The sequence below is a fragment of the Pithys albifrons genome, chromosome 10 (assembly GCF_047495875.1).
Source record: "Pithys albifrons albifrons isolate INPA30051 chromosome 10, PitAlb_v1, whole genome shotgun sequence".
Taxonomy (NCBI): domain Eukaryota; kingdom Metazoa; phylum Chordata; class Aves; order Passeriformes; family Thamnophilidae; genus Pithys; species Pithys albifrons.
Window position 1 is genome coordinate 16,146,716 of NC_092467.1, and position 9,748 is coordinate 16,156,463.

General features: G+C 41.7%; 1 protein-coding gene across 1 annotated transcript; it reads left to right on the forward strand.

The window, feature by feature from the left end:
* The first annotated feature begins 1,204 nt into the window (after nucleotides 1-1,204).
* Nucleotides 1,205-8,480, forward strand: F3 (coagulation factor III, tissue factor). The gene is made up of 6 exons (XM_071565224.1): nucleotides 1,205-1,313; nucleotides 2,270-2,384; nucleotides 4,448-4,632; nucleotides 4,965-5,146; nucleotides 5,261-5,420; nucleotides 6,504-8,480. The coding sequence occupies exons 1-6, from the start codon at nucleotides 1,250-1,252 to the stop codon at nucleotides 6,641-6,643; spliced, it is 846 nt and encodes a 281-aa protein (XP_071421325.1). The 5' UTR covers nucleotides 1,205-1,249; the 3' UTR covers nucleotides 6,644-8,480.
* Nucleotides 8,481-9,748: the final 1,268 nt, after the last annotated feature.

Sequence of the window (9,748 nt, forward strand, 5' to 3'; positions counted from 1 at the left end):
TGAATTTTAATGCAGACTCTAGTTTAAATAGATATTGTAGTTTCGTTCATATGCATTTATTCTGCGTTATGAGACAGAACTGATTGTTTCCATCTAAGTATGTGTCAATCATGAAAATTAAAGGCAATTAAATATGAAACTTCCCTATTACCTTCTTACCTATGTTTTCCAGGTACATTGTAGAAGTCAGCATCAAAATATAAAGAAGAGTCAGCTTAAGATTGTAAATGTATATATACCCCTGAATTATGATACAGGTTCTACTGCCTAGTCTGTTTGCCACATTCCTGCGTCAGATTCCTGAGCTCAGTACGAACAGAGCTCCCTCTAGAGCTTGAGCATTAGACAGAACCAAAGCACGCACCCCCCGATTCCGAAGCTTGGTTAAAGCTCCTAGAAAGGGAGCAACCGCGAGAGCCACACACATCCCAGAGGGGCCTAGGAGCCTGGCACAAAGGCTGAGATTAGGAAAACCTTCTGTCAGGGACTGATTCCCTGTTAACAGCGAAATTGGCATACCTTTCCAATGTGAGCTTGTAGGAAAAGGGCCAACAAGTCCCCGGTTTACGGGAGAGGTGAGGCACTAAGGCCCGAACACTTGAAACAGCTGGTGCCTGGTGTGACAGGTGAGCCTCGGCAGGGCTCACGTTTGCACTGCGTGAGGGAGTGGAGGATGTGACCCGGCTAAGCAGCTGTGTCCAACGTTCTCTGTGGTGAGGCAATGACTAATATATTTAGCCCTTCAGAATGTATAGGGTCAAAGCTAATTAACCCAACCACTTCTGCCTGACCAGCTGCCCCACAGAGCAGCCATTTCTGAGCTAGGATGCTGTTTGTCCCTTGACAGCCGACCAAAGGCTGGCAGTGGGTGAAGCTGGTTATCCACTAGTGTCCACTTTCACCAGTATTCCAAGAGGGGAAGGGAGGGCTAGTGCAGGTGTATGGTAACACCAAACAGGCAGGGGGACACGGACTGTCCAGGTGTGCCCACACATCCAGGTGGGGCTGCGCCCGGGAACGGGGTGGCGGGACTGGAGCCCGGGGGATACTCTGACCGCCCCTCAGTGCCCCTCCTCCTCATGACAACACCCCTTTCCTCGAAGATCCCCCCCGCTCCCCTTGCTCAAGCAGAGATATTCCCACCGCCCACGATCCGACTTGCCTTGCAGTCCCCGCCTCCAAGTCCATATAAGGCCGAACCTCCGGCCCCGCCGCACTCACCGTGCTGGACGCGCTATCCCTGCCGAGGATGCTGCGCTGCGCCGCCGGACGGGCCGTGCTGCTGAGCGCGCTGCTGAGCCGCCTGGCTGCGGGTGGGTGACCGACCGGGACCGAGACCGAGACCGCGGCGGGGGCGGAGGGAGCGGCGGCGGGACTCGGGCTGTCCCCGAGGGAGCCCGTGCCGGGGGAAAGGGGGCAGCGGCACTCACTGGGCACTCGCCCCTGGGCCGCGCTGGGGCAGCGGCACTCACCGGGCACTCGCCCCGAGCCCGCGGCGGGACAGCGGAACTCACCGGGCACTTTCCCTCGGACAGCGGCATTTACAGGGCACTCGCCCCAGGGCCGCGGCGGCCCCGCTCCAACCCGGCCCTGCTTCGGCTCCCGGGCGGCGGAGCGCTCGGGCCGCCAAGGGCTGGCTCCTCCTGAAGGGTATCCTCGCTGTTCATGACCGGGACAGCGTCGGGAGTCGGCAGTTGCAGTAAGGCTGCAAGATTTCCTCCCTTTATCCCCAGCTCCGAGATTGCCGAATAGGTAGAGAAGAGGGTAATTTGAAAACAACTAGGATACCACTCAGTTAAAGTGCTTGATTTCCAGAGGTTACAGGGGTGCGAGGGGTTTTCCCATCCGACTTCCTCCCAGGCAGTTCCCCGACGCGGCAGTGACTGTCATGGGCCACTGCGGCGGCCTCCCATCCGCTTGCGGGGGTCAGCGGCTCTAGCTCTGGTGTCTGAACATTCTCATGTCTATCTCCAAGCTTTTGTATCTTCTTCAGAGGCCTTGAATCAAAAAGGGTGCATTAGACAAAATTCCAAATAATTTAACTCATCAATTTCAGAGTTATAAGACAGAAAATAATATTCTTCTCATATTTCTTACTTCTGCCAGGACACATTCCTTTAGTGAGCTCACAGGGCAATACTAAGCCTTTTCCCCAAAAAAACTTTTCCAAGTAGGAATTAACAGTAACTGCTTCATTTAACTTAACAGTGAGTGCAGGGAAGCAGGAATTACATATGACTCATGGTACTCTTCTCTTTTCTGTTTAAAGGCTATTCAGAACTACCAACAGCAGTCAATATAACTTGGTCTTCAATCAATTTTAAAACTATACTACAGTGGCAGCCAAAACCGTCAGGTTACTTCTATACTGTAGAAATACATGGGTAAGTTGATAACTCCGAGGTATATCCACTAATGGCAATCGAAGAAGATGCAAGTAGAGCATGTTTGAATATTTCTGAGAGTAAATGTAACAGGAAAAGGGCCTGAACATTAGGATTTAGGAGAATGAGCCCAAACATTAGGGTTTAGGAGAATTGCCATCCCGGCTGTTAATACTTCTTTCTATCCAACTATAAGAACATGTGGTTCAGGCTTCTGGGTTTGCCCACTTCAGAAATGGAGGGTTGAGCTAGAGACCAGTATTTCAGTTCTGGGGTTTGATGCAGGCCAGCTGCCCAAGAGATCTAGGCCAGGATATTTTGAAGAAGTTGAGGCTCAGTTTAACATACCATGTATTAGATGGAACTTCCCCTATTTTGTTTTCAAAGTATCTGGTCTGAGTCTTTTGTCTTCAGTATTGGGAGGTGTCTAATAAATGAGTCTGCATTTTATTCTAATTGGTGAATCACAGTAAATGAATAATTTGTCTTGCTGGCTAATACTAAAAGTCACCTTAGTTTGTCTACCTCTGTCAAGATTTTCTCTGTCATCATGTATTATGTAAACTATAAAATATTGTGGAGATAAAAAGTAGCTGGTTTACCTAAGCATCTAACACCTCTTTCAGAACTGCACAAAAACTTCCACGAAGTTCAGTAATAGATCTCTGGTATTCTGAGATCCCATTTTAATACACAGAGCACTATCAAACATGTTCCAAAGGGAAAATGGGTCATCAAATCTTCTACATATTAATGAAAAACTGATTCTGCAGTTCCTTCTCTCTCTAAAAGTGGCATAGAAATGAGAGCTCTCTCATGATTTACAGATGAATTATCAGTGCAATGGCTTAATGTGCCCTTTCATTCTTTAAGGGAGTGATTAGATTAGTAAATTTAAAAGCACACCCATAGCATAACAAATCTTAGTAAATCTATGAATCTGGAGTTTCTTTCCAGTGATTTTGATTGTGAAAAATTGAAATCCATTTGCCCAAGATTCAGTGTAGAATCAGGTGTAGTTCCGTGACAGAGGCACCTCTTTAGACAAGTTGCTGTTCCAGCATAAGTAAGCTTAAATGTTTGCTTTCTTGTGTCTGTACATTTACAGAGTACTTTTGTTTCAGCACAAAGATCAAATCTCTGTCCCATTTCAATGCATCTCTTGTGACACTGTCAATAACTGATCTGTGGCATAAGAAATCTGGTGAAGTGAGAAAGGGAGTTCAAGTAGCTCTTAAAAATAAAACTTTATCTACTTTGAGGAAAACCCATGTGTTAATTTTCAAACAGTAAGCACTCTTGCTCTTCCAGCTGAGATCACACAATTTTTCTTTTCCTCAATTCACCAACAAAACAAGGAAAACAATTGAAGGAGTAAAATCCAACGTGGTTTTTTTCATTCCTTCTTGTATCATTACTATTTCTCAAGTAAATGGACGTGCTTTTTTTTTAAAAATCAAGATAAGTGCATGGGCCATGGTTTTGGTCAATATTTTAAAAATTTTGATTCTGCAATGAAATTTGCTGCTATTGTCTAGTTCTTACTGTCATTTGCCACTGCATAAACACAAAACCAAGTGACACATATGCAGAGAATCTGCTGTGACATTAAACAATCAGTATCAGTACAGCTTCCTATAAGATCTGATGTTTTTTAAGGCAATAGTTTTCAGATGTATCAAGGATAATATACGCAAAGTAATTTATCTTTCTTATACTTTTAAAAATAAATTCTGCCACCACAGAAAAATGCAAAATCAGAAATACTGTTTCTAATAAATTAATATTAAAGATTGAATGTTTAATTGATACATGTGTCCAATAACATATTTCTATCCTTAATATGGATCATACTTGATTCTGTTTTGAATTGTGAAATATAGCTGTACATGATAGGGTCTTTTGAGGTTTTCTCTTCCCTTTTTCAGTCGTATACCCCTCCAAGACTGTTCTAATGGATGAGAAAAATCTATACAGTTAGAGGGGAAAAATATTTTTCAACACATCTAAATATGTAAGTGTCGGGTTGGAAATTGTTGACACTTCTGTCTTGCTCTTTTCAGACAGACATCTGACATTAAAAAAAAATGCATACTGACAACAGAAACAGAGTGTGATGTTACTGATGCACTCCAGGATGTAAAAGAGACCTATATAGCCCACATACTGTCTATAACATCCACAGAGATGGACAACTTTGAAGAACCACCCTTTGCAGTGTCTGAAAAATTCACCCCTTATAGTCAGAGTAAGTAGGATTGCCAATTAAATCTTACTATCAACTTCCTTTCAAGATTACTTCCATTGACTTAAACAAAGTTTAGATTGAGTTTAAAGGTTTTTTCGATAGATTCTTACAGTAGCCATGCTCATACCAGAGAAGACATTCAAGTATAATGCTTTTGTTAAGATTGTGTACTAAATGAAAAGACTTGTTTACAATCCATGACTTCACTGTATTACTTTGGCTTCGTAAAATTAAAATAGACTTGAGAAGGGAAGGTAATGGAGGGTGGAAGAAAGAAGATATTGTGTAGAAAAGATGATGTCAATATGCTAATTCTAAAAATCTTTGTTTAGCTGTTATTGGAAAACCAGAGATAAAGAATTATACACAAAAAGGTTCTGAACTGACTGTTGTGATCAACGATCCAGTTACACCATATACATTTCCTAATGGAAGCTTTCAAACTATTCGAGATATTTTCCAGCATGATCTGGAATACAAACTCTATTACTGGAAAGATCAAAGTTCTGGAAAGGTAAAGTCTAATTCTAGTTTTTGTTCTGTGATACTTTTTATATTCTGTATAACACTTACACAGTTTCTGGGCTAGCTTAAGAGTTGACACTGGAAATATTTTTTTCCTCTTTAGAAAGATGCAACAACAAAAAGCCATACATTTGAAGTAAGTGTGGAGAGCACAAAGAACTATTGCTTCTATGCACGGGGAATCGTTCCGTCACGAAGAAAAAACCGGAATGGTCAGGACAGCACGATGAGTTGTACGAGTGTAGGAAGGAGTATCTTTGATGGTGAGTATCGGATGGCGTTTGTCACACAGTCTTTACATTCTAACAAAAAGACATATCTTATAATTGTGATGCCTGTTATAAAATGAACCATTTACTGTGTGAGTTAGTTAGAAGACACAGATGGAACATGGGAACTCATGGGAAGAATTCATTTCAAGAATCCAATGTCTTCAGCTAATTAGAGCTGGTTTTTAGGGTTTTGATTAAACTGTTTGAATTGATGGCTGGTCACTGAGGTTTCAGATCTCATCACTACACTTCAGCTTTGGGGTTTTTTCCCATTGTTTTCCTCAGATCCTTCCAATAGGAGGTACCATAGTAAGTGTTTGAAGGATTAGCTCTAAAATGTAGGTGTGCTGGAAACCTGTGTATCCACTGACTCACAGTTTGAACTGACCTTTAGTTACCCCTAAAGGAAGTGATGAGACTAAGACTTTCTTTACTATTACAAGGTCAGAGATTGGCAGGTTGACTTCTTTACTGGTAGATAAGTTAGGGAGTGGTCAGGGAATTGGCCAGTCAAATTTCAGACAAACAATCTGGATAACACTTTCTTCAATATCAAGTCATTGATATTATTTAAATAATATCACATTGCTGTACTCTATCTTTCTGCTCCACCAGGTAAAAATACTTTCACTCTAGAAAATCTCTTCTAAAGTTGGCAAATAAATTAACTTATCTAGATATGTATTTTTGTTTATCACAACAGTGATAAATTACAATTTAATTACAACTTAAACAGAAAACACTTCTCTTGGTGTTTTCTAGCTTATAACCTAGAATAAATTTCTACTTTGGTGAAAATAATGCAGGGAGAATGTATTGACTTATTCTTGTGATGTTAGCATGGTATTTTAGTGCACTAACTAAACAGATTAAAACCTAGTGTGAACAAGGTGAAACAAAACTTTACCTCAGTTCAACAAATTCATGTTAAAATGTATTCATTTCTAAAAATGTATCCAGTTCTAAAATATAGAAAGCATTCTTTCATTCAGTGGAATGAGTGCTAAGTTTGTAGCACTGTGTCATTATGGGTTCTGATAACTGAATCTTGCTTTTTTTTTTACTCTCCCACAGAATATGGAGCTGAAGTCTTTATCATCATAGCAGTGATAGCAATTGCAATCATCACTCTCGCCATTGTCCTACCAGTGATTCTGTGTAAACGCAAGAAAGCAAGAGCTCCAAGAGAAAAGGAACCACTTAATGTTATCTAAGGAAGAACTTTTGTGAACACTAGTGTCTGTACCAAGGAAAAAAAACCACCACAACAAAAATACCCAGAAATTGGGTAATTGGGTAGAGCTTTTTAGGCTCTCTGAAGCAGGAATTTTGAAGCCCAATCTTCATGTGGATTAAAAAAATCCATTAGGCAGTCACAGATGAAAAATCCAGACAGCAGAAAGCCTCTATGTCATTAGTGGCCCAGAGGCTGGAAGAGCATTCTGGTGATCTGTTGCAAGCACAGAACCATAGATTATGCTGAGTTGGAAGGAACCCATCATGATCATCGAGTCCAACTCCTGGCCCTGCATAGGATACCACAAGGCACACCACATGGTATGCCTGAGAACATTGTCTAAACACTTCTTGAACTCAGACAGGCTTGGTGCTGTGACCACATCCTCGGTGAGCCTGTTCAGTGCCCAACCACCCTTGGGGTGAAAAACCACCTTGTGATAGCCAACCTAAACCTCCCCTGGCTTGGCTTCATGCTCTTTTCTTCAGTCCTGTCACTGGTTATGAGACTGAAGAGATCAGTGTCTGCCCCTCAACATCCCATGGTGATGTTGAAGATCGCAATATGGTCTCCTCTCAGTCTTCTCTTCTCCAGGCTGAACAAACCAAGTGAGCTCAGCCACTCTTCAATGCCCTTCACCACCCTCGTGGCCCTCTCTTGGACACTCTGTAATAGCTTAATGTCTTATTTTTTATATTGTGGTGCCCCAACACTGCATCCAATATTGCAGGTGAGGCCGCCCCAGTGCAGAGCAGAGTGGGACAATCCCCTCCCTCGACTGGCTGGCAATGCTGTGCCTGATGCCCCCCAAAACAGGGTTCGCCCTCCTGCCTGTCAGGGCACTGCTGACTCACATTCAACGTGCCATGACCAGGATCCCCAGGTCTCTTCCTGCAGCACTGCTGTCCTTCCCCAGCCTTTACCCATAGCCAGGGTTGCCCTGTCCCAGGTGCACAATCCAGCACTTGCACTTGTTACACTTGGTATGGTTGGTGATTGCCCATGTCTCTAATTCATTGAGATCTCTCTGCAGAGTATAACCATGCTCATAACTGTTCCCAAGCCCCTTCTGTTGTCCTGTCTGAAACAGGATTCTGAACTAAAGGTACTTGTGACTTGATCAGTATGGCCTTATTGAGCCAGAAGATTTATGGTACTTATGAGGGAAAAGAACACTACTTTTGAAAAATACATGTCCTTTACCTAACTAAAGGAACCTCTTTTTGTTTCTGTGAAACAAAACCTGTATTTATCTGCCTTTTAATGTTAACTGGTGAAATGATCTGTTAGCTCAGATGTGACAAAATTGCTACTATTATTTCTGCACTTCTTGGATAAAATTAATTTGGTCTGTTTCTCTTTGGATATAGACAATCATAGGAAAACAAACTGAAACTACTGGTGACTTGTAAGGAACACTCTTGAAGCAGGTACCTGCTATCCACCTGCAAAGTATATCCAGATTACACTACACTGAGAGTTCTACAGACAAGGTAGTCTGGTAGTTCCAAGTAAGTGTTAGAAGAAATACTTTGCAGGCTTTGAGTCAGTAGTAACTCACTTCATGCAAGCACTGAATAGGTAGCAGTATTTACTATACTTTGAACACTATTTTTAACTAAACAGTTGATGAACAAATGATTTCTATGGCATAGATTCAAATCATCTTGGTATTGGGATTTGGAGGTACATTTTGCTTTGTCTTTTAGTATTTATTTTATAAATGAGAATCTAACTTTTATACTGGTGATACCTGTATTTATAATGGTAATTTATACTTTTCTAGTGAAATAAAGGTGACTGGAAAAATAAGACTTTCTTTTCCTTTTCAAAACAATGCTCCGTTTTTATCTAGAACTAAATTAAAAATATGTTTAGAAAACTTACTTTGCGGTAACAGGGTAGGCAAGCTGCCAGAAGTCTAACCAGGACTCCTCCTCAAAACAGACTACGAGAGCACCTACTACCTGTAAGGGTGAAACTATGAGAAGCCACAACTGACAAGCTGATGAAAGGTTTTGAAGACCCCTGAGTCACTTCCTGGCTGTCCACTTATGTGAGCACTTAGCCAGAGTTTGCATTCACAGCTCCTCGTTCTAATGGAAAGCATACCAGACATCTCTGGATATATTACATAGGGATTCACAGGCACAGAGGTGCCTGTACTGCTTGTGGTACTAACATTTATTCAAGGCAGCACAGGGCCTGGCCCCAAGACAAGAACTGCTAAAGAAAAAAAATCAAGAGAATGGAAAAAATTCATCTTGTAGTTGGCACTAATTGGCTGTGGACCTCAATACTTCATACATGCCTTAAAAGAAGATATCCATTGTATTCATGAGAAGGAATATATTACAAAATTAGTAATCTGATCTACCACTTTGTACAGAATTGTATTTTATAGTTTTCATCCCTACTGTGTTACAGATGCCATCTACATATGGATTATGACTCCAGTGAGTGTGTAGTAAGTGTGCTTTTATGGGGATCTCTTTTTGCAGAAGGGAGAAAACAAACACTACCATTCTCCCCCCAAGTCCTTTGCCTACTTAATATTGTGCAATAAATGCTTAATGTATTTTCTGCTGATACACAAGCCTTGTATGGAAAAGGAATCTTACAACAGCAATCAAAAAAAAAAAAAAAGCTTGTGGGAGTAAATTTAAAAACATTCCAAAGTTGTCATCATTACTTCCCTTCCCTGTGGTGTTCTGCTTCCTCAGCTTCATTCAGCACCCAGCTCAGAAAAGGGAAGAGCTAACAGGAAAAGGAAAGCCTGCAGATTACAGCATAGCATTTATTAAAGTAGACCATGCAGCTGCTTGTCATAAACTGCATAGAATGATGCCATAAATTGTACTTCATTACTTAAAGAGATTTTTGGGGTTTTTCTGAATATAAAGGAGGGAAAGGGAGAAGCAGGGGGTAAGGAAGGGGGAAGAAGGCGGAAAGGAGGAGGGAAGAGAACACTCAGTTTGCAAATAAGTGCCTTAAATGGCAAGAGTGTTCCATGATTGCACAAGTTCTGGAAACCTGAAGCACTTCTGTTTCCTAGCTGCAGTGTTATCATCCAACAATGCTG

What these genes read in the sequence shown, in the direction of transcription:
- F3 (XM_071565224.1), top strand. Translation starts at nt 1,250, where the DNA reads ATGCTGCGCTGCGCCGCCGGACGGGCCGTGCTGCTGAGCGCGCTGCTG. An exon ending in AAGATCAAAGTTCTGGAAAG is followed by an intron (nt 5,147 to 5,260) that starts GTAAAGTCTAAT and finishes TTTCCTCTTTAG; the next exon opens with AAAGATGCAACAACAAAAAG. An exon ending in AGGAAGGAGTATCTTTGATG is followed by an intron (nt 5,421 to 6,503) that starts GTGAGTATCGGA and finishes ACTCTCCCACAG; the next exon opens with AATATGGAGCTGAAGTCTTT.